At 47.3% G+C, this 27,830-nt stretch overlaps 5 protein-coding genes across 9 annotated transcripts; 2 read left to right on the plus strand and 3 right to left on the minus strand.

Moving 5' to 3' along the window:
• Positions 1–812: 812 nt before the first annotated feature.
• ube2ib (ubiquitin-conjugating enzyme E2Ib) lies at positions 813–5,107 on the plus strand. Its single transcript, XM_086099531.1, has 7 exons — positions 813–952; positions 2,367–2,445; positions 3,104–3,187; positions 3,362–3,434; positions 3,647–3,756; positions 3,897–3,976; positions 4,307–5,107. The coding sequence occupies exons 2-7, from the start codon at positions 2,380–2,382 to the stop codon at positions 4,368–4,370; spliced, it is 477 nt and encodes a 158-aa protein (XP_085955657.1). The 5' UTR covers positions 813–952; positions 2,367–2,379; the 3' UTR covers positions 4,371–5,107.
• Positions 5,108–5,210: 103 nt separating this feature from the next.
• LOC147190211 (interleukin-21 receptor) lies at positions 5,211–8,416 on the minus strand. Its single transcript, XM_086099529.1, has 8 exons — positions 8,316–8,416; positions 7,595–7,712; positions 7,338–7,519; positions 7,013–7,167; positions 6,774–6,942; positions 6,373–6,478; positions 6,221–6,299; positions 5,211–5,886 (listed from the first exon to the last, which is right to left on the minus strand). The coding sequence occupies exons 1-8, from the start codon at positions 8,368–8,370 to the stop codon at positions 5,527–5,529; spliced, it is 1,224 nt and encodes a 407-aa protein (XP_085955655.1). The 5' UTR covers positions 8,371–8,416; the 3' UTR covers positions 5,211–5,526.
• A 1,165-nt stretch (positions 8,417–9,581) lies between these two features.
• LOC147190212 (tubby protein) lies at positions 9,582–13,821 on the minus strand. Of its 3 annotated transcripts, XM_086099528.1 has the most exons (13): positions 13,573–13,819; positions 13,305–13,487; positions 12,556–12,712; positions 12,259–12,477; positions 12,017–12,145; positions 11,805–11,936; positions 11,572–11,729; positions 11,302–11,463; positions 11,058–11,170; positions 10,863–10,977; positions 10,680–10,778; positions 10,434–10,605; positions 9,582–9,911 (listed from the first exon to the last, which is right to left on the minus strand). In XM_086099528.1, exons 2-13 carry the CDS (start codon positions 13,344–13,346, stop codon positions 9,778–9,780), a joined length of 1,632 nt encoding a protein of 543 aa, XP_085955654.1. In that variant the 5' UTR covers positions 13,347–13,487; positions 13,573–13,819; the 3' UTR covers positions 9,582–9,777. The 3 variants fall into 3 exon arrangements, with proteins under 3 accessions (XP_085955654.1, XP_085955653.1, XP_085955652.1); XM_086099527.1 differs by having other exon boundaries at positions 12,259–12,712; positions 13,305–13,401; positions 13,573–13,821; XM_086099526.1 differs by having other exon boundaries at positions 12,259–12,712; positions 13,573–13,821.
• A 213-nt stretch (positions 13,822–14,034) lies between these two features.
• Positions 14,035–18,041, minus strand: phkg2 (phosphorylase kinase, gamma 2 (testis)). Its single transcript, XM_086099530.1, has 10 exons — positions 17,837–18,041; positions 17,460–17,571; positions 17,153–17,328; positions 17,019–17,073; positions 16,785–16,850; positions 16,545–16,708; positions 16,360–16,450; positions 15,540–15,693; positions 15,270–15,395; positions 14,035–14,981 (listed from the first exon to the last, which is right to left on the minus strand). Exons 2-10 carry the CDS (start codon positions 17,552–17,554, stop codon positions 14,736–14,738), a joined length of 1,173 nt encoding a protein of 390 aa, XP_085955656.1. The 5' UTR covers positions 17,555–17,571; positions 17,837–18,041; the 3' UTR covers positions 14,035–14,735.
• Positions 15,276–27,830, plus strand: rnf40 (ring finger protein 40). Of its 3 annotated transcripts, none has more exons than XM_086099524.1 (20): positions 15,276–15,421; positions 18,699–18,847; positions 18,923–19,090; positions 19,167–19,479; positions 19,553–19,756; positions 19,908–20,029; positions 20,111–20,257; positions 21,138–21,212; positions 21,308–21,427; positions 22,014–22,193; positions 22,310–22,445; positions 22,615–22,736; positions 22,853–23,115; positions 23,202–23,319; positions 23,750–23,899; positions 25,270–25,482; positions 25,976–26,101; positions 26,880–27,020; positions 27,204–27,305; positions 27,519–27,830. In XM_086099524.1, exons 2-20 carry the CDS (start codon positions 18,710–18,712, stop codon positions 27,693–27,695), a joined length of 3,015 nt encoding a protein of 1,004 aa, XP_085955650.1. In that variant the 5' UTR covers positions 15,276–15,421; positions 18,699–18,709; the 3' UTR covers positions 27,696–27,830. The 3 variants fall into 3 exon arrangements, with proteins under 3 accessions (XP_085955650.1, XP_085955648.1, XP_085955651.1); XM_086099522.1 differs by lacking the exon at positions 15,276–15,421 and adding an exon at positions 18,198–18,311; XM_086099525.1 differs by lacking the exon at positions 15,276–15,421 and adding an exon at positions 18,198–18,311 and having other exon boundaries at positions 25,273–25,482.

A 27,830-nucleotide genomic window follows, 5' to 3' on the forward strand; every position in this document is an offset into this window, starting at 1 on the left:
CTGTTAGCCTGTCAACGGGGTTTTGCATTATGTTTTAGCATTGAGCTGGGAGGAGCATCCTAAAGGCTATGTTGTTTTGAATAAACTGTGCAATTCTCTTTTATGTTTAGACTTCAACTGTGACTCTGGAAGTTAACAGCATGAAATGTTTTGAGAGTTGTTCACTGCTTAACTGCTGCTTGTGACCACTTTGAAATATAGTCTTATTGTATAACACAAATAGCGACCTCTTCTGTCGTTTCTTTTAATCCGCGATGCCTGTAGCATAGCTGCCGTAAATATTGCCAGTGTAGAAATACACTTAACTCGTTTGTTTACATGAATATTTTTTGATAAAGCATAAAATGATGTCGTACAACGGCAAGGTATTTGTCCGTCTTGTAAAAATTGTCATACATTGTTTTAATGTGTCAAGCGTAAAATTCGCCCACCCTAATCAAAGATTTTACAAAAAGACAAGATAGAAATAGTCAAGCGTACCCGCTTGCTCGTGGAAAGTGGATGCATGTATCATGGTAAAACAAACATAACATTCAACAAAAAAAAGTCCCCGCGTACATTTCCCAGATATTTCCACGATGGTTCAGATATGTTACGCATGTGGGGGAATTCGCACCTGTTAAAGTTGATAACGAACGATTGAAATGTTCATGGTTTGTCAAAAGAAACTGCTTAACTCGATGGAAACAAATATGCAATTCAACAGGTATTAATGTGAGAATCACTGACGTAAAAAAATCCCTGCAACTAAAACATCCCAAAATGACACGTTTCTATTTAAGCGAAGGGGGAAGTACGCAACGGATGACATTCCGTTCGATCCTCTCTGAGTCTGGCTTGAGTCGGAGCGGGTGTTTTTTTTCAGGAGGGAAACTTTACCAGGTTTAACGCGATTTGAACACGTTTAATTGCCATAGATTTGTCCCCCGAGCCAAAGCAACCATATTGAAAGGTAGGAGCGCACCACCGCGACGGAAAGCGAGAGTTTTGTCGTCTACAAAGCTTTTTACCCGCTTCCTTTTGCGCCATTTTCGCTAGTTTGATAATGGCACTAATGTAATGTGCGTCCCGGCGCCGATGTTCTTTGTCCTAATCCGAAAGGTTCTCGCTTGCTTTCTTTTGACGGCATATCGAATCCCTCGCGGAGAGCTATCGAAGGGCTACGAGTTATTCTGTGGTTCTGCTCCTTGTTGGTGGAATGTGTTCGAATCAAGTACATTTGCGCCATTTTTGTGCTGCATCAGGCCGTGACAGTCGCTAACTGCGCCTCTTGGTTCTGGCGCACATGAGTTAGCCTCGCGAGCTAACCCGCTAGCTGGCTAATCACTTTGCTTCAGGACTTTTGACTCCCGTCTGACACAAAAATGTCAAGTCAAAAGAGCTAAGAGCCACATTAGATTCGGTCCATTTAGAATGCGAGGGAAGAAATCTCACAAGTTAGAGTTTAAAGCTCGGAAATAATGAACATGCTAACCAAGGTGGGGGCTAACTGTTAGCCTCTTACATCGAAAGACTAACGGGTCCAAACTGTCACTTTCGAGCCCAAAAGTCTGTTTTCATGCCGGTTCACCAACCAATGGACCCCATGGATGAAGCAGCTCAGTAGCCAAGTGGCATGGAGACTACTTGCTATGTTCGTGTTTTTGAACGACTTGGCTCGTCCCTAAACGGTTCCTAAAGCGTTTGCCAGAAATGCAGCCTTTTATCTTAAACCTTTTAAGGAGAAAAAAAACTTGTCAATGAGCATTTTACTCCTGGAGATGTCACAATATACCGCTGGCATTGAAAGGTGGTCAAATATGCAGGTTATTTGAAGTAAATTATTTTCACTGTAAATTTGTCAATTTTCAGACCAGTTAAGTAAAGTTGCACAAACTTCCCTCGGTATACCTGACGATCTGTCAGTGTTAGGCACGCTGGTTAAGAGTGATTGCCCCACAATGAAAGAGCTTGTCCAGCCCTGATTGTAACCAGAAGATTGAGCTGTGCCACCGGGCTAATTGAGTCAGAAGTGACTATCAGAGCTTAATTTGTTCAGTGTGGATGTTTTTTTAAACCCATTATGGCTCAGAAAAATAACTGCACGAGAAGCTGTGCATGTTTTTATGTTTTAGTCTTCTCCAGACTGCCGCGTTATATGATGTGGCGCGCGAAAGCAAATGTTTGTTTTCAACACTACAGTATTTATCCATCAAATTGCGCTCTATGTGCAATAATATGAAGCAGTCCTACATTATTCGATGGGTTTTCAGTCATAATGGCCCTCTGAGGGAAACCGTAACTACATTGCGGCCCGGGACAAACATGAGTTTGGCACCCCTGGTCCATGTTTTAGTTTGGATATCAATTCTTCCTCTTCATTGCAGGAGTCCATAAATCATGTCTGGCATCGCATTGAGCCGGCTTGCCCAGGAACGCAAAGCATGGCGGAAGGATCATCCTTTTGTAAGTCTACAGTGAAACCTCACTAATAGCAGACATTTGTGAAAAAATGCTCCCACCCAAAAAACAAACATATTTAAAATTGCCATATTAGTGGACCTCAAATGTTCTACCCCAAACAACACCTACAAAAATACAGAGTTCTCCGAGCACCTCCTTCATGACGAACTTGAAATTACAGTTGTGTCACGGGGCCCATATGGGGGGCGGACTGTAATAAATGTTTCAAAACCGTCATAAAGCACATTCTTCCTTCAAAGTTAAATACAAATGAACTGTATGTCACCAATGTCCTATAAAAAAGAAGATTCTTCTTTGTACCGCACTTTGATGATCACTGGTGAATTTGAATAGCTTAAATCCTCAATATAAACCAACCTGCTTATCTGCTGACATTGCGCTGAAAGTGCATCTGTGCTACCAGAGGTTTTACAGAAGAAAAAAAAAATCCACCGCGAGATGTGTAAAGGCACTGAATAGTTTTAATGTTCAACAGGACAAAAATCTGAAGTAGGGTAAAATTGGTAATTGGGAATCAGCCAGAGGATTACCACACTCACTTTAGTTTATTGTTTAAAATACATTCTTATACAGCCTTATAGTCTACTGTACACTTGAGTTTTATTGCTGTTAAGTTAGAGTTTCTTGAATGTCTCTTCAGGGATTTGTTGCTGTACCAACCAAAAACCCGGACGGCACCATGAACCTCATGAACTGGGAGTGCGCTATCCCTGGCAAAAAGGGGGTAATGTTCCGTTATCATTCTAATTCAACAAAATTCATTTGAAATGAGTTGCACTGTCCAGAGTTTGTGGATCATAGTACTGCTCGCCCCTCACTTTAACTTCAAAACCAAACGTTGAGCCGTGCTTGGACATTGCGTATTTGCAAAGCTGATCACATAATTGCATGTCACCAGACTCCGTGGGAGGGAGGCCTTTTCAAACTGCGCATGTTGTTCAAGGATGACTATCCTTCATCACCTCCAAAATGTGAGTTGCACTCTCCTTTCCTCATCTGTTTACTTTGTTACTAGTCAGAGACTCGGTAGGTGGTCAAATTGCCTTGGAAGCTGCCAACTGGGTTGCTCTAGTGTGTGTGGATTTGTTTGTTTTTAAAATTTTTTTTATTGATTTCTTTTTTAATTTTTTTGGTCCCACTCTATGATGTCATACCGATGGCTTTTTCTTGTTTGTGTGTTCAGGTAAATTTGAGCCTCCTCTCTTTCATCCCAATGTGTATCCATCGGGCACAGTATGCCTTTCTATCCTAGAGGAGGACAAGGACTGGAGACCGGCCATTACAATAAAACAGGTTTGCACTGCGTAAACTGCCACCCGTTTGGTCTTACGTGATTCATCGAATGACATGGGGAAAACTATGCCGAAATCTTTTTTTTTTTTTCCTCCCAAAGGATGTTTCATTTGGTCTCATTTCGGTCATTTCTCCCGCAGATCCTATTAGGTATTCAGGAACTTCTAAACGAGCCCAATATCCAGGATCCGGCCCAAGCAGAGGCTTACACAATCTACTGGTAAGATACGCGCTGTCTTTCGGTCTGTCGAAGGCAACAAAGTCACATGTTGCTCCGAAAGATGAAGAGATGAGCAGTCACTTAATTTCCGCACTCCACTCACGTTAGATTCTCATGACAAATGCCCGTTGGAGAGATGGAGAGTCTGTGACGATGCTATTTGTGGGGGAGAGGGGGTCAGAGTAGGCGACTCCCGATGTAGCTGTGGCCAATGAAAAGCAAAGTCTGGAGAGTCTCTGCTGCTGTACTCCCCAAATTTATGTTTTGCGACAAAATGGCTTTTCAGCATCCTGATGTTGTCTTTTTTCCCCCCTCCCTCCTCTTTTCCAGCCAAAACAGAGTAGAGTACGAAAAGAGAGTGCGATCACAAGCCAAAAAGTTCTCTCCCTCGTAAAGGCAAGGACGGGTTGTCTTGCTGTGGCAGAAGGAATCACCTCCCCGCTCAGTCACAATGAATGTGCTCCCCTCACATCGGGACTTGCTTAAAGACTTCTATTTAAACTCTCCACATTCTGTGCCATCCACACCCACCCCTTATGACCTGTCTTTTTTGTTTTGTTTTGTTTTGGCGCCGTTCGTTTTGCTCTAAATGGCCGGTCGGGGGGTCACGCTGAGAGGGGATCGGTGCTTCAGCACCCTGGTCATTTATTTTAAAACTTTGTCTTATTTGGTGCGAGGAATGCGACTCCAGTCCAGTTTCATCGAGTCCATGCAAGCTGGCCGTCATCCGTGTCCATGGAAGAACGTTTTTTGTTTTGTGAATTTTTTTCATCGCTATCTCACCCTCCCTCTCTCTTCTTTTCCACACATTTAATGTACATGTCTGCTTATTTCATTGTCAGTATTTCAACTGCTGTCTGATGAATGGCACTTTTATACTGTTGTATTTCACTTAGTGTCTCTAGATGGTCTAATTCTTTCCTGGGTTTTTCTATTCAGCATGCTGTAACATATGATAGAATCTACTGCCTTGGCTGTCTTTTTGTTAATTCCGGGTGTTTGGTTCTTTGGAGGAGTAAAAAGGCTGCAAACGACCGAGGCAGGTAGGCATACCATTGTATCAGACTTTAAGGTGAAACGGTGCTTTGTTCATGTATGTGTTGCCGTAAATAAAACTTTCTACAAAAGGTTTCTTGGCTTCGTCGCGTGCAGCAGGGCGCTGTCGAGCTCCTTCCTCAACCTGAATTTTTTCCCCATGAATTTGTATTCCTTAACAACGGTATTCTCTCCAGTTTTGGCGTTTGCTTGGGCTGCTGCCATTGATGTGGTTGGTTTGGATTTCATCCAGGCATTTCTCTGTCTTCCGATTGGCAGGTGGAGCAAAAGTTACTACTTGCGGCCAACTTTGCGATCAGCACACATGAAGTCATAATCTCCGGTGAGTATTTTATTGACTTTAAAAAAACCAAAAACGGTCGTGCTAAGCTGTGTGCCGTAAACAGGAATACATTCAATGGTATTTAAAATGAAACTTGATATCTTTTTCCTCAACCCATTGTAATCATCTCGACACATTCACCAAAGGACATTGCACCTCCCGCAATTGCAAATTAATGTCCGGAAAGCGTCATTCTCGCTTCGGCGTCATTACAGTAATCATTCGCTGACTTTCCGGTGTGCTTGATCTCAGACTTCGTAACATTTCCCGTGACTTGCGCACATTGCTGCAAGTCGCTGATTGTGCAGTATTCGGGGCAGGAGCGGACAGGTTGCCCTTGGATGAGAGGAACGCGGCCGGACCTGCATGCCGACTTCCCCTCATCCGGCGGCAAACTTGCTGGATGGCTTTTGAGGTTTTCATACACCATCTCATCAACCTGTGTTGGACGCTCCTCCACAAGGCCGTCGACTCGGAGCGTGTCCTCTGGCTTGACTGTGAAGGTCACGTTTGCTTGCGTGTCCATCCAGCTCTGTGATTACATTGGCAAAAGTCGTCACAATCTGGAATTAAGTAGAAGGACCGATACTAAGGTACCGGTATACAGTGAAGATTTAAAAAAAATGTGTGTGGGGGGGGGGGGACAACCCTTGTTGATATTTTTCCTTCTGAGCAGAAAGCTGAACATTTTGTGTTAAGACTGACTGGCCTTTTGAACTGTTCATAATTCCCTCCGCTTTGTCTCGTCTAGGCTAAAGGAAGACAGGTGAAAGCTGAAGGAAAACAGCCCGGTAACATTTTGTTAGCTTTTCAGCAGAAGCAACTGACTACTATTTTGAACGGTTCACACGCCTGACACGACTTACCTTAAAATCCCCATGACAATTGGTGTAGAGGCTCTGGAAGTATGGCGCCGGAGTGGGAACGAACGCACTTTGCCTCCACCTGCATGTGAGCAAATCCTGACCAATGAAATGTGCACTTGTTTGGAATGTTTGCAAATGGAGGAGCACCTTACTTTTTTAGAAAAGCGCAGCATAAAAACAAGACAAGTGTGGCCGTCACAGCTGAGGCCAAGAAGACAGTTATGCCATGTATCGAAAAGAAACCATCGACTCCGGAATCTGAGAAGAGGAACAATGAGAAGGTCCCACAAAAGTGGAAAAGGTTCATGATGTCATTGGGTCAACCCTGTGCATGAAAAATCATGTCAAAGCCAATAGGTAAGCAGAGCTGCAGTGTAACCAAACAGTATTGCAGGCGGTAGCTTCTCGGATCCGACAGATTATTTTATTGGCCGTTTTGAAGTCATTACAAAAGTTTTGAGCCGCCGACAATGACCGTCGCTACTCGTGGCAGCATTTGTTGTCGAGCATTTGTTTTGAGCATGCTTCATAAGCGCCAGAGCTTTGACCTCACCGTTGGCTGAGACGGTCCTCCAGTGGACCTCTTGCGACCAGTCACTCCACTGGCCATGAAAGTGAGTCGCGCTGGGCTTAGACCTCACTTTGGTACTGTACTCCGTGTCCGTCTCAAGGTCGCCGTCATTCACAGAATAGTCCGTACCGTCTGTGTAGTGGACTCTGGTCTGGGGGAGAGGAAGGATCTTGACAATCTCATTTTGTCACCTTCGACCTGTTTGAAAGCGGCCTCCTTACGCTGTTTTTGTCCTGTCGATTGTAGAAACAAAGTTGATAATCCAGGTTGTCCTTCAGGGTGACGAATCGACATTTCTCGTAGGTGTTTTTCCACGTGAAGCGGTGCTGACTGGAGTTGTGGCTGACTGCCAGGCAGCACGGTGCATGCGGTTTAACTGGGGAAGCAGAGGAGTCCTCGGTTATGGTTTTAGATATATTTTAGGGATGCAGGAAACATTTTCAACTGAAAATGTGTCAAAAGTGCATTTTCTGCTTTTTTTTAATGTTATATGCTATTTTTTATACAGTATATGGGGGGGGGGGGCTTATGATGACTGCCCCCTACTATGATCCTTTGGCTTGTATTGTTCATCCATCAGCTGGCACCACTGCCCTCCATCTTTTGTTTTTCCGCACAGCGAGATCTTGAACGCGTCGAAATCCATAAAGTCGCAAGACTTCTTCACCTCGATGAAACACGCGTGGCGGTCTCCGCCGGCGTTTGACAAATTGCAATTGTATTTTTCGCTGCAGAGAAATGAAGATCAGCGCCTTTAGTCGGCGTTTGCAGTCGCAAATTAAGTTGCAGCGGAGGAGACTTACCTCGTATACAGTTTGGCGAAAGTCAACCAGTGGGGGGTCCCGCGGCCTGATGTGAGGTTGAGGGAGCAACTGATGGTGAGCATGTAATCGTTGTCGCACTGAAAACTCTCCCTCGTGTCTAAAAATCACACAAACTTATCAGAGGTGGCACAAATACCCTGCTCTGAAGTAGAGGTACAGTAATCCCTCGTTTATCGCGGTTCATGGGGGGCCAAAACCACCCGCGATAAACGAAAATCCGCCAAGTCGCAACCAATTAACATTTAAAAAAAAAAATTAAGTCCTCAAACGGTCCGCGAGAAGCTGCGAAAGTCAGCGAAACAACAGCGAGTCACATAGAGCGACATATACAGTACTGTACTCCATGTATATGAATATTTGGTTTTTTTTTTTCATGAATATGTTTGAAAAAATCCGCGATGCACTGAAGCCGTGATAAACGAACCGCGAAATAGCGAGGATCGCTATTTTTACTTTATTAAATATAAAGTGGTAAAAGTCCATCCAAGTCCTGGTTCAGCTGTTGTCCTGAACTAAAAAAAATTAAGAGGAAAAAAAGTACGCTCATTTTCCACAACACATACGGTACATACAAGAGCAAAATCAAAGAAACACATCACTTTCATGAATTCTTTCCAGACTTCACACCGTCATCTCCCTCACATCAATTCCGACCATTTGTCATCGTATCAAAGGAATGTCTTGCGATAAAGGACATCACCTGCGACAGAAAGTGCCGTGTGTAGTAAAAGCAGCATCGCTTTGAGCTTCTCCATCCCCTCGGCATTTGCAGCGGGGCTCTCGGGCGCGTTTGGCCGCAAAGTTCTATTTGAAGGACGAGCTGCGGAGGAGGGAGGCTCGCGCACTCTTATCTCTGACAAGGAGAAGGCTAGTAGGCGCATGTGCGCTTAAAGATTTAATCGCACGCTGCACATTACATTTTTACGGAACTCTTAAAATGACATGGAACAAAAATAATAACTTTCCGTTCCCTCCCAAAGTTTTGCGTGACCTCACAAAGAATGCAAGATAACGCAGTTATTTTTTTCTTTGCTTTTATAAAATGCGCTTTGAGATACTTTTGGGTCAGGTTGGCTACCGCAGCCTCTTTCGCGCGGCTGTTTGAGAGACGATCGTACGCTTCAGTCGTATTTCGCTTATTTATGCTTAAACTTGAGAACTAATTTTATGTCTTTATATTTCAAGTCAATTTCAAAGTAAAATGCGATTGAACTCGCCCACGATTGAAAACGCTCTATTTTTGTTGCTTTCATTTACCTGAAAGATAACCCGCAAGTATATAAACGCACCTTAAAAAGTTCCCTCGCATTTTTTTTAGGTGTCTCGCAATCTTTGCATGCGAACCAAACTCGTGTGTGTGTTTGTGTTTTCTAGGGCAGCTTTGACCAATCTCATCATGTCTTGAACCGCATGAAGTTGCACAACCTGAAACGCCTCGTGTGCTGATTGTGTAAAAGATCAGAAGTTGCCTGTAAAACGTGAGTGGCCCGATATTCATTATGTTTGAAAATGTTCTCATGCACACTACCGAAACGCTTACTGCTAAGAAATTAAGTTGTGTCAAGAATTTTTATTTATCCTTCCTTCCTGTCTAAAGTGGTGCAAAGGAGCTTCTGCTCTTGCGAATTGGAAACGTGTCGATTGTGGCGCAAGAGTAATCGCGATAAGATGTGCGCCATGTCTTCAATGTGATACTAAAGTATTTTTCTTTGCACCACTGAGAAAAATCCCTTTCCTCACTGGTGATAAGAGACCTTAAAGTTTACGCTGAACACGCCAAGTCGATGACTCTGCCTCTGCCTCCGAACGTGCTTCTAACAACTATCGGTGCACTGAAATCCCCAAATAATAGATATGAAATCACCTTGCTGGCCACAAATATTCGGTCCACCGACACACGTTAAGCAAGGTCATGAATGCATGAGGAAAGGGTGTGAACTATCAATATAAGAAAATACCCTTCTGAGAGCTTTAATTATTTTAATGTTGGTTATTTTATTATTCCAGTGATTGCTTTGAAATTGCACCAATGTATAAAGACAAGAAATTGGATGAATATAAAAATGGCCCAGAATTGTGCACAATTTCTAACGCTAAATCCTTTTGCATTAGCTTCCCTATACGTGTAGTTCCGATCCAAGAGCCAGCGGAGCACTTGAGGGTCACTCGCAGGCCAGTTTTCCATCGAAAGACGACAGCGTGATGGCGAAGGCCTGAAGGGCACACATGGGGAAGCTGTAATCCATGGAGAAGACGTCCTCGGAAACGCGGCCGAACTGCATCACGATGTAGTCGCCTGGAAGACAGACCCACCACGTAAGTCAGACGTGTGTTGTTAGAACACGGCGAGTTGTGGGGAAGAAAAAATAAAAAATAGCCATCTTGCGTTAGCATTTGAACCAATCTCCTTTTGAGATGATTCCTGACCACGAGCCACAGTGTCAAATGCTTCTCAATCCGCTTGAGCGCCGCTTGTACTCAGAGCGCCATGGCGTATGCTAACCTTGAGCATTTGAGCTGATCTCCTATAAAATTGTCGGGTTCTTATTGGAAATAGTATGCAAGCACAGAGAAAACTAACATTCATCTGGCTGTACCTCACTTTCGCCACTCGGCAACATGTGAGCATACCGACTATTCCCCCGTGAAGTCATGTCCTGGGGCACAAGATAAAATCCTTTTCGATCTGCCTTTGTGTCATCTGAACTCAGGATGCTCGGTTGCTATATGCTACCATGCCACGTGTTGGGCCTCGTCAGTGGTTCCAAATCGAACCATCCCTTTGTGGTAATAAAACTTGGCGCAGTTTTGGATTCACCATTCTCCGGGTGGATGATCTGGAAGTTTTTCACAGAGGCTTGCGTGACGCGGCCGTGGAAGTTGAGCACGTACGACTGCGTCTGCTCGTTCCAGCTGGGACATTTGTTGACCAGGGTCACCAGCTTGTCCGTGTTGTTGTTGGCATGGCGCGCCAGCAGGGTTTCCTCTTCCTGAAAGCGTCGCCGGCGCTCTGGTTAAGCATTTCCACCATCACATCATACCAAGGCCCGGATCGTAACCTGACATTTTTGGGCCGAATGGACACCCTGTCGTCATTGTCCAGCATTCCCGGGATGATGACTGTCATTTTGCGGGGACCCCGGAATCCAAGCACGTTAGTCTCCTGCAATAGGAATTCAAAGGCTTCTTTAGTTGGTGGAGCGGCAGCTCGAGAGTGAGTGCAGAATTAGATGATGATAAAACCCACGTAACAAATGGCCGCCAGCTCTTGTCGCACAGATTCACACTCTTTAATGAAAGGCTTTTTCTCTGGGTTCTCGCCGCCATCATATACGACGAACTTTGTTCCCAGAACGTTGGACCTGGAACATACGTTATCAGTCTTTCTGCAAACGCGACCATCCAAAGTGTTCAACTGCTTTTCGCGAAATAGAAAATCAACCGTAGCTTTCCGATGTAGCAACTGGTGTCTCGGGACAGGTTGGTGGGATCCGTTGAGATGAGATAGTTGGATGTTTTGCTCCTCTTCCTTTTGCGGCCCGCCATTAGAAACACCTTCATGGTCACGCACGGTACAGAGAAACCGACACAGAGTCCATCTCAGTCTTTGGAGTACAACTGGCCTTGACGAGTGACACAACAGAGGTGGCAGAAGTCCTTTCACTGAGCCCAAGATGAGAACCCACCCTCTTTCCGTCGTCTTTCTCCATATGAAGATAGTACGTCGGGTACATGCCCTTCTCCATGCCTCTCCTGTCCCGGGTGACCCGACACTGGATGGTCAGGTCTCTGGGGGCGGGACGAAAGGCGAACTCCTCCAGGTCCTCCAACGATATGCGAGAAGCCGTCTGCAGCGACAAAAAAAATTGCCACACAAGTCATCCATCTTGATTAGCAGACGTGTGTTTGAGAGTTTTACGGTTGGCCCAAACATGGTTCAATTTGTGACGACTCACCCCGTTGGTGGATTCGCTGCCTGAAGACGAGCTCTCCTTGTAGTTGGAGTTGAGAGATGCTACACTCGGTGTGTTTTTCTCCGCTCTCTTCTTCCTCCTTTCTTTCCCTTCTAGCCGAAGGTCCTCGTCCTTGCTGTCGTCGCTGATTTGGCACCTGGCTGTGGGGAAGAGTCACAGCAGATTATTTCAAATTTTTAACCCCACCTAGATGGCGGCCGCACACGGACTCCTACACGTGTCCAGATGTTTTTTACTCCCAGGGGAGTCGTGGGCGGGGCACTCGTCTTGCTCATCATCGGCGCTTTCGCCGTGCCCGTTTTTCATCCGCTCCAGGGCCGATGGCGACGCGTCGCGCGAGTGCTTCTCTGCACAAAATAGAAATGACACGCATAGTCACAAGCTTCCATGAAGTCCAAATAATCTGGACAACGAAGGTCCTGCTTACTTGTGCGTTCTTGTTTGGTCGTTTTGTTTGTCTTTTGTCCATCGTTGCGGTCTTTGGCTTTGTCCTGCCTTTTGGTTTTTCTCTCTGGTTTCTCCTTGGCCTTCTCCTGCCCGTCATTGTCCGCTGCAGCTGCGATTGATGGATGTTGCACACGGGTACAATGTTTACGGCGGCGGATCTGCTCCAGACACCCCGATAGTCGCTGAAAATCTGCGACGTGGCGAGACGTTTTGCTCCCTTGCCTTTGACTTTCTCTTGCTTCTTGGTCTTCTTGCCTCCCGCGTGCGCATCGCTGTCCTCTGCTTCATCCTCCTCGTGCTCGACGGCGAAGTTGATCTTTTCGGGACTGAGCGGCTTCTCCGCCGGCACCTCACCTAAGACGCCGGCGGCCTTCGCGTCGCCGTCGCACTCCGCCAGTGTGATGACGTCCATCGGGTTGTCATGCGCGTGCTCCACTTGTTCTTCACGGGAAATGGGACAGGAATGATTTCTTTCAACGGTTGTGAAGGCACACCGGGTGATTATTTTTTTCGACCAACCGCTCAGGGAGATGTTGCTCAAGGACTGGCTGATCAGCAGCGGCGTCTCGTCCGAGCGGCCTTTTTGTCTGCGGTTCTTTTGGCGCGAGTCCCGGTTGGCCACCACCATTTGACAATCGGCCCGTTTCTTTTGTTGCTTCTTCATCAAAATGGATCGCTGGGGCACGATCAGAACCTCCTGTTATCTCCTTGATGAGCCGTTCTACTACGCACTTGAACAGCTGTTGCACTCCGATTTGTTTTTCAGTTTCGTCAGTTTACAAATGCGACAACAACTTGATGGATGAGCAAATGAATTGATGATTATTTCGATCATATAGGCGCATCTTTGTCACACCCCATGAAGCAAATATGTCATTTTCACAGACCGACTTTTGACTTCGGTCAACAATGAGTGACATTGTCGCTTACGTTCTGACATTTGACCGACCAACCCCGTAACCGAATCGGAATTAGATGTGTTTGTGCTCTTTTCGTAGCACGTCAAGCCAAGATAATGAACCTGCTCTCGGGGAAAAACGACGCATTGGCGCCTTTGCCTTTTGACTTTGTAACGCTCACGTTGCCTCGAGCTCGATAGCAGGTGAGTTTGACAAATGCAAAGTCAGATATGATGAAAAGTAAGCCTGGAAACAGAATACGCCATATTAATTGTTCAAAACTCTCCACAGAAAACACAAAAGTAGCACAGCCGGCCTTCGTTTTTACACCGAGCAGTCGAATATGTATTGTTGTTGTTGTTTATTGACCTGATTGTCCAGTTTCTGCTGCCGTAGGTCCGGATCCTCCATCCTGATGAGCGGCGGCGGCAAGTCGCTTGAAAACTGAACAGAGTGCGACGGCGGGCTGGAAAGAAAACACTTGAAGCAATTAAAAGAGGAAGCGGGCGTGCGACAGTGGCGGCCCCCGGCTCCATCTGACTGTCTGCTCACCTGCACGGAACAGAAGGCAAAGTGGATTACAGGGGGGATAATGTTCTTAAACAGAGCGACGGCTCAGCCGGCGTGGATGACTAACCAAGGAAAGGCGCAGGCCACAAAGGCTTCTTTACAGTCCCGCGACAACAGACTCCTAAAACCGACAGGATAATTGCATCATTTTTCTTTTTTTGAACTCTCTGCAAATAGCTCCAAAATGAAGAAAAAAACGTCATCCTGGCAAGAGGCAGATGGACGTGTTTTCAAATCAGCAGCTCTGGTGAAGTGGCCGAAACAGGTTCCCGAAACATCAAAGCGAGACGAGCAAACGCACCTCTCGACTTAATAGATTCCGTGGGAGTGAGGTACCCGGTTGCCATGGACACTGCCACGCTGCAGCGATGCGGAAAGGGCGTCACATTTTTGGTTAGGTGTTCTTCAACTTTTGATTTTATTTTTTTTTTGTCTTTCATGTCCATTTTGTATTACTGGGTTGCACTGTAACGTTAGGCACAGAGAGTCAGAGGTGGGAGCGGGAAAAAAATGACAGGAAGTTGTGGAGCAAATATTAAATAGTTTTTTATTTCGTCACTTTCAACGGTCATGGTGCAGTGGAATGAGTTTTTCACAGGAAATACAGTCACAAACGGTTTCTTCTTGAAGAAACGTGGAGATTTTTGTTTTTTGGAAACCAAAAACATGCCAAGTACAGTACACGCTGTAAATATTTCACATTTGTCTTAGAAGATCTGTAAATATGAGACACCATCGAGCTGTACGCGTAATAGACGACTCATGAAATGTTTGGTTGACATTTGAGGATGAACCTAAAATGCACCAGATCCTTTCCAGAACTGGATTTGACCTTCTCGGAACTGTGAAACGCACATTTCTCCACTTGTACATTTTAGATTCATCCCAAAGGTTCAACTGAAACCCGACGAAAGCAAACCTCTTGCGAGTAGTTTCATGTTAAATAGCTAATCACAGTTTTTTCCCAAACACGAATGAGCATGTGCATAAACGCCCTTTAGCGCAAAGCGCACTGCAAAAAATGTGACTTGAGGCAATTTAAAACAACCCTCTTCACCCCCCCCCCCCCCCCCCCAAAATGCTTAGCAGGATTCTTATTTTTGTTAAACTATGTGCGTGCTTGAGACAGCATGCGGCAAGGCATAAATTCCAGAGTCCCTCCTCTTAAAATGAAACAGCACCTTGACACACGCAACAGCGCCAGTGGAAAAATAAGACTAAAGATGAGGTTTATGTTTCAAAGTCCTCCAGCTCGAGCAGCATGACCTTGGCGGTGTTCTGGAAGAGGGCGGCCCGGTTCTGCTGCTCGCCTTTCTTCACCCAGTGGCCGTAGATGCGGAAGGCGCAGCCGTCGATGAGCTTGCGCACGCCCCGCAGCGAGTAAGGATCCCGGGCCAGCACCTCGCGGGTCAGCGGGCGGGCCCTGCGGTAGCGGCCGTACATCCGGATGCACGCCAGCACGGTCACGATCAGCACCTGAGCAAAAGACGGCGGCGGATCGCATCGGACGATTTCAGAGGTGAGGGGAAAAACGTACTCACAGGCTGCACATAGATAGAAGGACGTGAACTTCGGTTTATTTAGGTAAAGGTAAATACAGAATTTGGGGGGGCTGTAAAAGTAGAAAAAATGACTAATTTTACTTGTTAAAAGTCAAAAAGTACAGATTCTGAAATGTATTTGGAACAATAAGAGAGATTCCTGAGAAATGGCACAAGTACTTACATTACTTCTCTCCGTAGGCAGATTTGCAAAAGCACTCACCCTGAACGACCTTCTGGGGCTGAAGCATCGCACGTCTTCCTTCTGGTACTGCCTGAAGAAAGGATGAGCTAAGGCCTGCTCGGCCGTCAGACGCGCGGCAGCATCCACCACCAGCAGCCTGGAGATCTGAACGGCGGCGGCCAAACACCAAGGTAAGTGTGAAACTTCTCACAGGACCGGCAAATACGGCGGAAGCTTCCAAGTCGAAATCATGAAAATTGCTATTTGCTATTCCCGGGTCAAGTGTGAGGCAGTTAAATTTGAGCTGACCAGATCCTTGACAGTGTCCGAGCGGTCATCCCACTCGGGCGAGCCGAACTTGTAGCGGCCCTCCATGATCATCCTGAGCATCAGCATCTGTTTGCGGTGCCAGAAGGGCGGCGAGCCGGCCAGTAAGGTGAAGAGGATCACGCCGCATGCCCAGCTGTGGCAGCACACACAGAGACTAGTTCGATTAGGCCTCCTTGGCGCAGGGGTGGATCCGAGTCACGGCACCAACTTTTAGATGTCATGCTCGCAATGTTGTATTAACGGTAACTAGCAGGAGGCTGCAGGGAAATATGCAAGGGTGCAGAATGCGGTTTGGGTACTTTTTAGATGTACCAGAAGAGGCCGCCAAAGTCCCGGCTAAGAGGCAAATTAGGAAATGCAAACCTCTCCTCAGTGGACCAAGCCCTGCCACAAATTCCAAATAGTTGGCCCCATGAAGCCACAAGATGGCAAAGGACTACTTTTGCCTAAACGGAGCTCATCCAATAACTTCAAATTGGACGCGTCACGGACGTATGTTGATCTCGTGGGACTCGCAGAGAATATTTTTTTCCTATTTTTGAGAGGAGAAGTAAAAATATCAGCAACAATGTGGTTGCACAAGTATGCACACCCGCTATTAAATTCCGGATGTTCTCGTAGCAAAAGCCTGGAGGAACTTTTTAAAGGCTCGACATCCAGCTGGAGAAAATGCACCCCAGAGTATGTGTGGAAAACTACACAACCATCATAAGATGGAGACAAGAAACAAAATAAGCAAATGTAATACCACACTTCCTTGACGGATGTGATAAATGACGCGCATCTGGTCTGGACTTACAGGTCAACCTCTTTTCCGTAGCCCGGATGCATTTCATCCATGGAGCATTTCAGTATTTCGGGAGCCAAGTAGCCGGGTGTTCCACAAAGCTCTAATTACAACAACAGACAAAGAACGACGCTTTTAAAAAGCGTCTCGTGTCTCGCAGCAACTCACTGAACACTTTGTGATTCTCACTCGAGTACCTCTCAGCTTCTCCCCGGGCTGCAGCTGCACCGAGAAGCCAAAGTCGGACAGTTTAATGTGTCCCTGGTCGTCCAGCAGAACGTTTTCAGGTTTCAGGTCGCGGTGGACGATGTGCCGGGAGTGGAGGTAGCGCACCGCTTCCAGCAGAGCTCGCATCATGCTCCTGCAGTGACGTGCGGAATCCAAGATGGCGATTCCATGAAAAGATTTAAGGAAAAGCATCAATGGCGCAAACTCACCTTGTTTCTTTCTCACTCAGGGTAACTTTTTCTGTGAGGTAGTCAAACAGCTCCCCCCGCCTCATTCTGTCAAGAAAAACAAATTGAACCACTCTGGTCACACAGATTACATTTTGATATCGGGAATCGTGATATCAGCATGACCGGTTTGCTTTTAACAACATTTGAATACTAAGCCTCGACTGCTGTAGAGGTATTACGATATGTATCAGCAATATATGCCATTCTACTCACAGGTCAAACACCAGGAAGATGAAGGTAGTGGACTCATAGGAATCAACGAGAGTAACTAGGTGGGAAAAAAATCAAGGGCCGTTAACAAACAGGCTGCCGTTCCAAAGTGTGGCATGAGTGCATTTTGGACCTACTGATTGACGAGTGGCCTTTGACCATGTTGAGGACTTGGATCTCCTTGAGCGTGGATGTCCTCACCTCCTCCAGTTGCTGGATGGTCATCTTCTCTGCGGTGATCTCGATGATCTTGACGGCCAGCTCCTGCCCCGTGTGTCTGTGCACGCACCTGCGCACCACGCTGCTCACGCCCCTGACAACAACATACAAAATGAACAGAACAGCCTTCTTACTCGTCCACAAAGAAGTATTGAATATGGAAAAGGATACTCCGTGGTGCTCCACGTGGATCTGCTCTTATTTTTGTTCCTGAAATGGACTCACCGGCCAATCACCTCTTTGGGGTCATACTTCTGGTAAAACTCCTTTGCGCCCACCCAGTCAGGCAGATCATCTCCAAGCACTATGTCTTTTGTCATGCTTACGGAATGGGACTCTTTAGACAACAACAAAAAGTAGTCAGAGTTCAACTTCAAGGCAATACTCAATAACAGGAACTGCAGTACGTACAGGGAAGTGTGTGTGTGTTGTACATAGGTGTGTACGTGTTTTCTGCTTGCTATTATTCCACATTGTTGAGATGCGTCTTTTCCACATCTTTCTCGCGTTGTTTCTAAAATATGCTATGAGTAATATTCAAGTGTCCGTTATGGCCTCGCACGCCGCAGTTCACTGACCGTGCAAAGCTATTCCGTACTCACCATGTATGTCAGAGAAACGCTCACAACAGCCACTGCGGGAGCGATCTAAAGGGTGCACGGTGATGCGACAAAGCTAATGTGAAGCCATCACTGTATCCGCGTCAGTGGCGATCGTATTCCAAGAGACTCCGCCAAAACAAGACAGTACAGTATTTGCAAAATGATGACATTTTGCCTGCATTCCTCGTAACTGATTCGGTTTGGATTTTTTTGTGCCGTCAGTATCGCCCTCGCGTGGCCGGAGTGCGTTGTAGTGTTCCCCCCCCCCTTTTTTTTAAATTAGTATATTTTATTAGAATTAATAGGGAAGCTCCGGTTGCAGCAATAGTTGAACCATTTTCTTTTATAGTAGTAGAAACGAAAATTATTCTTCGATATTTTGCCAGCCAGCGTCTCTTGTGAGCGGAAGTGCGTTCGCTACATCCGCTAGCTGCTCCGATGTCTTGAAGTGTTTCATCAAGTCGCTCCTGGGAAGGTTTGTATTATTGATAGAAAACCAGAAGCTGCTTCACACGTAAACTTTAATCTAGAAATGTGTTTATTGTGGGTGTAAAAAAATTGTGTTCCCATTGTCTAGGAATTTTGTGTGCTTTGGCGGAGTTGGTGTTCGCGTTAGCCTACCTTACCGTAGCCGCATGCGCTAATCAAATCTTTTTTCGGTTTGGCTAGCCACTCGTCACCCGGATTAACAAATCAAAGATACATTTGCTCATTAATTCGTTTGCAACCGTGTAGTTAGGGCGCTTGTTGTTCAAACGAGACTAAATTCGTTGTTAACTGTCGATACGAATCAATGAGTATGCTTATGCTATTGTTCCTTCAGAACAAGTCTAAATGTTACTTCATGTTGGCTTCCATGCAGGGGAAGTCAAGATGTCAGGTGCAGGGGGAGGAAAGCGTCCCTCCGGTGGGGACAGCCCCCCCGGCCCACCTGAGAAGAAAAGCAAAAAGGAGGAGAAGACCACCACCACTCTCATTGAGCCCATTCGCATAGGAGGAGTCTCGTCTACGGTGAGCCCAACTACATCTGTAAATCTCCCTGCATTTGAATTCAGCATGGTCAAGCCTCCCTGATTTGATGTGTAGGAGGAAATGGACATGAAAGTGATCCAGTTTAAGAATAAGAAGCTGAGTGAGCGCTTGGAGCAGCGGCAGGCGATGGAGGACGAGTTACGAGAGAAAATAGAGAAGCTTGAAAAGAGGCAAGCGACTGATGACACCACCCTGCTGATTGTAAACCGCTACTGGTCTGAGGTACGAGTACATGGAACAATTGTATGACCTTGTTGTCTTAAACGCAACATAATTTCAGAAAACGTTTTTATTCCAGCTGGAAGAAAAGGTCCATATTCTGCGCAAATACATCGAACCAGCGGCCCCAGTAGCATCAACACCAATTCCCCCACCTGCTCCACTTCCTGATCCTGTGCCCATGGAGACAGACGCTGTCAATATCGCGTCGCCAACCTGCGGTGTGCCTCCACCTCCACTCCCTGAGGCACAGAATGACCGAAAACAACCAGAGCATCAACAGCAAGATGAAGTCACGAAAGAAGGGCAACAAGAGACTCCTCAGCAGCCTCCACCACCTGATGGATCGGAGCAGTTAACACCCACAGAGCCCCCACGGCAACCAACCGCAGGTTAATTGCTATTATGTGCTTTTTCAATATTTCTAATCCAATCTTTTATATCATCATTTATTCTTCTACGCAGAATCATTGCCGCCACCGCCTCCCCCCCTGAGCGGCAGCGCCAAAGGTTTCTTGGCCACGCTGGAGCACAGCAGCGAAGAGGAGGTCTCACTGCATCTCCAGCACCGCATGCTGTTTAGCAAGGATGCCATCGCCTGCCTCGTGTGCGTCTTTGACAGACTGCACAGCTGCATTGACGACATGTGCAAACAGATCCAAGCGGCGGGTATGACAAATGTGTCCTGATGATGGTCGCAAAATTCTGCCTCTTTTCAACGTTGCAAACCTGACAGCGAGGGCGAATCACATTCTCCCTGGGAAGTTCACGGTCATCTGTCAGGCTGCCCAACTCAGCCGTGCCCATTCTTTCACTGCAGGGTGCGAGGACGAGAGCCTGGCCAGCGTGGGCTCTGTGAACCGCACTCTGCTGGACGAGAACCGCAGACTGCGAGACCAGGCCACTCTGCTGCAGGGCCGACATCACAAAACATCCATGGCGGTGAGATGCCTCGGACACGCTCAGTTCGCGCCTGCCTACGCGTGTCACAATTAAACAAGCCTTTTTACCCTCCCCTGGCAGTACAACGAATGGGTGGACAAGGTGACCAGTGCGGAGACTAAGGTGTCAGAAATGGAAACCACTGTGGAGGACCTGCAGTGGGACATTGAGAAACTCCGAAACAGGGAACAAAAGCTCAACAAGCACTTGGCAGAGGCCATGGAGCAGGTGCAGTTTTATTATTTCCACTATGTGAATTTGGGAATTATTATTTGATAAATTTTAGGATACTAAAGCAACAAACAAAAAAAATCAATTTTTAGGATTTAAAGCATTATAATATACCCACAAAAAAAAAAGCACCTTGGCCTATTAGTATTAATCTACACGCTAAAATGACCTTCAAGCATAACTGCTCCCCTCTCCCCTTTCTGCTCATGGAGGAGGGGGGAAAAAGTTAATTGGGGGCAATTAACTTCAAAGAGGCGGGTAACTTAAAGTCAGATTTTGCCCTGCTTAGAAGTCCCCTCGCCCGTAACAGCCAATGTTAGCTGTTATTGAAAACTTGACTTTTCAAAACCATCTCCTCCATGTGTATTTTTTCCTCCCATATCTCAAAATCATAAATCACAAGTTGGTGTGGAAGCAGTTGTTTGTCTGATTATGCCCTGCCACGTACCCCACCTCTCACCCACAGTCATGTGGGATAAACTCCAGCTCACCCGTGACCCGAATGACGACAAGCGCCACCGAAGCGGCATGTTTTTCCTCACCAAAATGTTATGGGAGCATCATTGGAAAAATGCATTTCCATCATTTTTATGAAATCCTCGTGACAGGAAGGAAGAAATCCAAATAAACAAAACTTAGACCCGCTCTTCCTTAACTGGTTGAATAAACGAGTTGGATCCCGTACGGGTGAAACGCTCTTCCATAGCCGGGGTGCGTTTCATCCATGGAGCACTTAAGTATTTTGGGGGCGTGGCAGAAGAGAAAAATGGATGGATTGCTAGTTCAAACTAGAAAGAGAAATTGCAAATCCAATCTGTAGCCTACTCTTAATTTCTAAATGATGAATGACTTCTCTCCAATTGTTTGTGGTTTGCAGCTAAAATCTGGCTACAGCAGCACCGGCAGCTCTGGTGGGCTCGCTGGCGGCCAAATCACATTAACCATTCAAAAGGTGAGCGCTTGTAAAAATGACACGCACGCCCATTTTGGGCCTCTTCCATTCACAACTTTTTTCTTTTTTTGGGGGGGGGGGGGCTTCCTTCCCAGTTTGAGAGTCTTAACACGGAGCTGGAGCACAACCAGGAGTTGGCCAATAGCCGCATGGCAGAGTTGGAGAAGCTGCAGGTGGAGCTCCAAGAGGCCGTGAGGGAGAGTGAGAAGCTCAAGGTGACGGCCACGTTTGATAGCTGGCATGCGCCGTTGCAGGCCGGGGATGTTTGGGTCCTCGTACTAAGGAGCTGCCACAGTTTGCGTGTTCTCATAATACCCACGAGGGGAGCAATTAAGCTCTGCTGGAATGCACTGTGCATTACATCAACTGGAGCGGCTCCCGCCTTTTCAACAAGTTCTCGGCGTGTTTGTTTTGCTCCCAACGGGGACGGCCGTGTTGATGAGCCACCAGACAAACCGCAGCTCAAGTTAGATTTCATTTAACTAAACAAAGCAGGTGTGAGAAAATTGGCTGTTGGAACGGAGTGTGTTTGTGACCCGAATCCATCTTTATAGTTGTTTCTTTTGACTTCTCTATGAATTTAAAAAAAAAAGGTAATTTTGTTCCAATTAAGTGCACGTTAATGCTGTAAAAAGTTTTGAGATGATTTGTCTTGGTCTCATTTATTTTTTGTATCACAAAAAAAGAAAATTGGCATTTGAACAGGGGCGTGTATACTTTTGATATGTCCGCTGCATTTGGTGATTCCAAACGAGCGAGGCCCGCGCCTTTACCGCTGCCGCTTCTTCCTCCTTGTTCCAGATGGATTTGCGTAATATTCCGGAGGAGGTCGTGAAGGAGACAGTAGAGTACAAGTGTCTGCAGTCTCAGTTTTCGCTGCTCTACAACGAGTCCCTGGGAGTGAAAACCCAGCTGGACGAGGCTCGGGCCCTCCTGCTCACAGCCAAGAACGCCCACCTCAGACAGATTGAGCACATGGAGGTACACTTCAAATGAATTCCCTTTTCTTCGCCGCCACCATCGCTTGTCCGTGCCGTATCGAGTCGTCCTGGCGCCGCAACATTGCTGACGCCGCTTGCGTGCGTCTGACCACGCAGAGCGACGAGCTGTCCCTCCAGAAGAAGCTGCGCACCGAAGTCATCCAGCTGGAGGACACGCTAGCCCAAGTGCGCAAAGAATACGAGATGTTGCGCATTGAGTTTGAGCAAAATCTTGCCGCCAACGAGCAAGCGGGTAGCGTATACGCCACAGCGACAAAGCGTATTATCCTGACTTCGCATAATAGAGTGCTGTCATTTTTGTGCATTCACCCCCCCCCCCCCCCCCCGCCTGACTTAGAACGCGTTCTTTTGTTTGTGTCGTCGACAATTTTGCCCTTCTATCTGTCTGCCATCCTCCCCAGGACCAATCAACAGGGAGATGCGACACTTAATCAGCAGCCTTCAGAACCACAACCTGCAGCTGAAAGGGGACGTGCAGCGCTTTAAGAGGAAGCTGCGCGAAACCCAGATTGAAATCAACAAGGTAGACGATTTGGGTTGAGGCGGTCTGCTTTTCAACTGTTTGCCAAATCCCAGCTTGAAGTTGACTGGGCCAAAGGCGGCGACAGAGGGTCTCAACTCATTTTGTTTTGGTGGAAGCTGCGCTGCCTGAACAGCGACGCCGGCGTTCTCGTCCTGGAGGAGTCGAGCGGCGACGCCGTCGACGTGAAGAAAGACGAAGATGAGGACCAAGAACAGGAGGAGGAGGAGAGGAGGAAGGAGCTGGAGAGGCAGCGAGCCCGCGAAAGGGAGCGGGAGGCCGAGCGGGAACGCGAGCGGGAGCGCGAGCGCGAGAGGCAGCGCAGCGACGAGCTCAAGAGGAAAGACTCGGACACCTTGAAGATGCTCCGAGTCGAGCTCAAGTACGTCCCCGTTGCGACCCCGCTTGTTCGAGTGCTTTTGTTGAGCCGGGCCTTGTGTAACGCCTTCTGGCTTTGCCGCCCTCTAGGAAAGCTCAGGAGTCCCAGAAGGAGATGAAGCTCCTGTTGGACATGTACAAATCGGCTCCCAAGGAGCAGAGGGACAAAGTGCAGCTCATGGCAGCTGAACGCAAATCCAAAGCAGAGGTCTCTCTCTCTTTTTTTTCTTTTTTTCTCCTTTAAGTGTGACTCATTGCAAGTTGGGCTCAAATAAAATCTCAATATCAATCAGATTTCCAAATTTTAATTTTATTTCCTCACATTTGCTTCATGATGTGCGAAACAGGATTTCTTTTCCTTTTCTTTCCCCACCGTATGGGCAAAATGTTCAACCCTGATTTGAGTGATTCCAAGTGCTGATATAAATATTGAAAAAACTAATTTGAACTTTATGAGCATAATTCCAAAGGGTAGTGCTCATCAACCAAAAAGAAAAAAAACTAGTGAGTTGTACAGGTTGTCGTACACCGCAGTTTGACGATAGTCTCTTTTTGTCTCGTCAGAAATATCCCCTTTGACTTGAGCGCGGACTTTGCATACGCGCCTTTCAGCCAACCTCTATGACGTCCACGTGCAGGTGGACGAGTTGCGGATACGAGTGCGTGAGCTGGAGGAGCGCGAGAAGAAGGAGAGCAAGAAGCTGGCTGACGAAGACGCCCTCAGGAAGATCCGAGTGGCCGAAGACACCATCGAGCATTTGCAGAAGAAGCTGGGCGCCACCAAGCAGGTTTTTGCCGCTTCTCGACGCAGCGCGCGGACCGAGTTAAACCTGATGCAATCGGAAGAGAAGGAGTCGTAGAATGACCTCGACGCCTCTGAATTCAGAAAAACAGCTTTTGGGGTGGGGGTGGGGGGGTCTGTTTGGGTGTGCCTCTTTGGCGCAACTTGGTCCAAGTCTCTCACGTCAGGGAATGACGCGACGCATGTGGAAGGCCGTCTGTCGTGAGATGTGCAATCGGCCAAATTGAGATTTCTCAGAGGTCGAGTGTCGCTTCAGCAATGTTGTCATTGTTAAACCTGAGCCACCGGGACCGTGGACACGACCTCGTTAACTCATGTCCTACTCTTGATATGAGAACCTTTGACCTGGGGTGTCTTGAATTTTTACTGCGGCACTGGGGAACTTCCCCCCACCCCCACTTAAGTCCTGGGAGGGCCACACGTACGAAATTCATGAAAAATATGTTGCGATAAGAGAAGAAATATGAAACAAATCACTCCTCCCAACCTCAGCTTTGGGCTAATTCAAATGACAGCATCACAGAAATCTGTCACACTGTATGCATGCTGCAATTCGAGCTCTCAAGTATTTTGAGACTCTGATGATCCCATTTGATTAATTGGATCATCTTTTTTTTAATTCTTCAAATGTACATGTAAAGTCCCGGTATTATTGTGGCCATCCTCATCTTCCACACTATTTAACATCTGTCAGTGTGTGGCTTGAAAATGTGGGGCCTGTCTGGCCCCGTAAGTGACGTGAGAGTCAGGAAATGAGAGTGTAGCGTTAGCGGCCGGCTGTTAACGGCCTATGCAATTTCAATGCAAAATGGTACCGTCGTTTTGGAAAAAGGATCTTTGAAATAAAATGTTCGAAATTGCCTTTCGCGGTGCACTCTGTAGTTTTGTTGAGTTCTGCCTCCCGGGAGCGAAAATGTTTGAAGAACTTGCTGCTTGAAACGGTCCGGTGCAGATCTGATGAGCTCAACGAGAAACGTTTGCGTTGAGGTAGCCTGCGGCACCTTCTGCTTGGAAGGTCCAGTCCATCTAACGCCGTCCAGATTCATGCTGATTTGTTGAGCGCCTCAGGCCCTGTGTGAAGCACACTAACTCGGGATGTTTTAGATTTGCTTGGCCTAATGGCTTCCCGTCGGATTCCGCTTGTTCAAGACCAAAAGATCTAATATAGAAGCCGCTTGAGTTGTCTCTCCGGGCTTGCCCGTGAGGAGCGTAAATCCGAAGCAATCAAACGCAGCTTTTGCGGTTTCGGTCCGAGGGCACGGATACGAGGCCCGCTTCCTGGCATCTCGTGCCGTGCTCCCTTTATTGCTCTGGTCGGAAGCAGCCGCTGACCAAAACGATTTTGCGTTTCCGGAGGAGGAGGAAGCGCTGCTGAGCGAGATGGACGTGACGGGCCAGGCCTTCGAGGACATGCAGGAGCAGAACAGCCGGCTGTTGCAGCAACTGCGCGAGAAGGACGACGCCAACTTTAAGCTGATGAGCGAGCGCATCAAATCCAACCAGATCTACAAGCTGCTCAAGGAGGAGAAGGAGGAGCTGGCCGACCAGGTCCTCGCCTTCAAGACGCAGGTGGGAGCTCAAACTGTCAAAGCCGTTGAAAGTCTGTCAGGTTAGCTTCACAGCTAGCATGGCCTCTCTCGTTCTCTTGGTGTCGCGTAATGAGCTCGTCCTCTCTCCTCCAGTGATAAAACGCTACTTGGTGGCTTATTCGCCGCCATTAGCCGCGCTAGGTTGCCAGCCGTGACTTGTTGCTGAAGGTGCCAGTTAGTTTCGCGTCCTCCAGCTCCATGGACAGGCGTGCTTGAAGATATTTTCACGCCGAGGCCGCTATGACGACGCCATGAGTGAGCATGATTTTATTCATGCCGCACAAACAAAAAAAAAAAGGTTAAAATTGCCTGTGGCACAACATCGTTTCGAATCAGAGCACACTTCCACCAAGACGCCACCAGGTGAAGCCAAAGCATTCGCTACACTTTTATTGCCTTGGCCTGAGTACGAAAGCAGCAAGTGTGAGTTTTCCCGTCAACACTGAGTGTCCTTCGTGTGGTCTTGCTGCCAGGTGGATGCTCAGCTGCTGGTGGTGCAAAAGCTGGAGGAAAAGGAGGGCGTCCTTCAGAGCACGCTGGCCACGCTGGAGAAAGAGCTGTCGCTCAGGACTCAAGCCTTGGAGCTCAACAAGCGGAAGGTGAGGCCCGCTGAGCTGCTTGGCACTCGTCACTCACTAATGAGCGCGCGCTTCCACTGCGGCCAGACGGAGCGAGCAACTTGAATAATTGCTGACACCGGCGCGTTTCGCGGCGCCTGTCGGAAGCACGGCTTCAATGGTTGCTATGCTCGCCAAACATTCCATTGTTCGTTGAGAGTCCTCATCGTATAAGAACCGGGCTGCGTCATTGGGCTGAGAGTGGCGAGAGAAAGTCTACGCACGCCCCCTGGCTCGAATGCCAGGTTTTTGGAAAATCATTTCACAACTTCTTCCGATATTCACGTAGACCCCTCGCCTTTACAACTCAATTGAAGTAAAGACCGATTTGCGGGTGGAAAGTCAAAGTCAGCGAGGGAGATCATGCGCTTGCATGACTCAGACTTGATCTTAGTTTGGCTGTTTTGTGCTTTCTACTGTCTTTGTTATTCATGTTGTAGAAATGATAGTTGCTCCATGTACAGCACTTTGTATACAGCGGCGGTTGCTTTAAACTGCTCTACAAATACAGTTGAGAGCCTCTTCTCAACTATTTGCAGAATGGCCCGATCGCATTCAAATTAATGTTCAACGAGAGTCAGCATGCCTCCTTCGAGTGCCTCCGATGAGCCGCAAATAAAGTTCAGGCTTCTGTCCTGCACTTGGATTGAAATTCATTTCTGATGACGCGGGTCCTCTCCCTGCTCGTAGAATGTTTGAAAAAGTTGTTTGCGAAGGGCTGTTACAGAGCGCCGTTGCTTTGTTTTGTTTCCTGCTCCAGGCGGTGGAAGCTGCACAGCTGGCGGAGGACCAGAAGGTGCAGCTGGAGCACACGCAGGCAAAGCTGAAAGAGATCCAAGTCGCCGTGGCCGAGAACCGCACGGCCCGCGAGAGGGAGAGCAGCAATCTCAAGCGAGCGCAGGTCACTTTTGTTTTCTTTTTTTTTCCGTCAAAACACATCTCCTCACCTTGGAAAATAGTGTCACATACACGATAGGTAACATGGCTTCATTTTCTTTGGACCACTCGGTGTTATTTTTGAATGGAAGACGTGCGCTGAATTGAAATGAGTCCAACTGTTGCCTTTCCTCATGCGTCGTCCCAGGAGGACCTGTCCAGGCTGAGGCGGAAGCTGGAGAAACAGAAGAAGGTGGAGGTGTACTCTGACGCCGACGAGATCCTGCAGGAGGAAATCAACCAGTACAAGGTGCGAGAAATTTGATGAGGTGGGCTTGTTTAGAAAAGGGGAAAAAAAAGAAACAAACAAATCCCCAGCAACAGGAAACGTAACCAAAAACTACCCCGACTGTCGGCTTCCCCGCGAATATCACTTTCACGTTTTTCCGGAGCCCGGCGTTGCGTCTGCACAGTGATGGAGCATATCTAGCGCGTGTGCTGTGTTGTTGGTTTGTGTGTTCAGGCCAAGCTGCGCTGCCCGTGCTGCAACACGCGCGACAAAGACACAGTGCTCACCAAATGTTTCCACGTTTTCTGCTACGATTGCCTGAAGATGCGCTACGACACGCGCCAGCGCAAATGCCCCAAGTGCAACTGCGCCTTCGGGGCCAACGACTTCCATCGCATCTACATCACCTAAAAAAAACGGACAAGAGCATTCCCGGCTTTTGTTTCCCTTGGGACGTTTCCTTAAAGGCATCGATGTCAGCTGGGCACCAAACGGAGAGTGACCGAGTGGAGTTTGTAGGTAAATAATAAACAGCTGTTCAAAGAC

Source organism: Hippocampus guttulatus, chromosome 19, assembly GCF_054856545.1.
Source record: "Hippocampus guttulatus isolate MCC_2025c chromosome 19, RoL_Hgut_1.0, whole genome shotgun sequence".
Taxonomy (NCBI): domain Eukaryota; kingdom Metazoa; phylum Chordata; class Actinopteri; order Syngnathiformes; family Syngnathidae; genus Hippocampus; species Hippocampus guttulatus.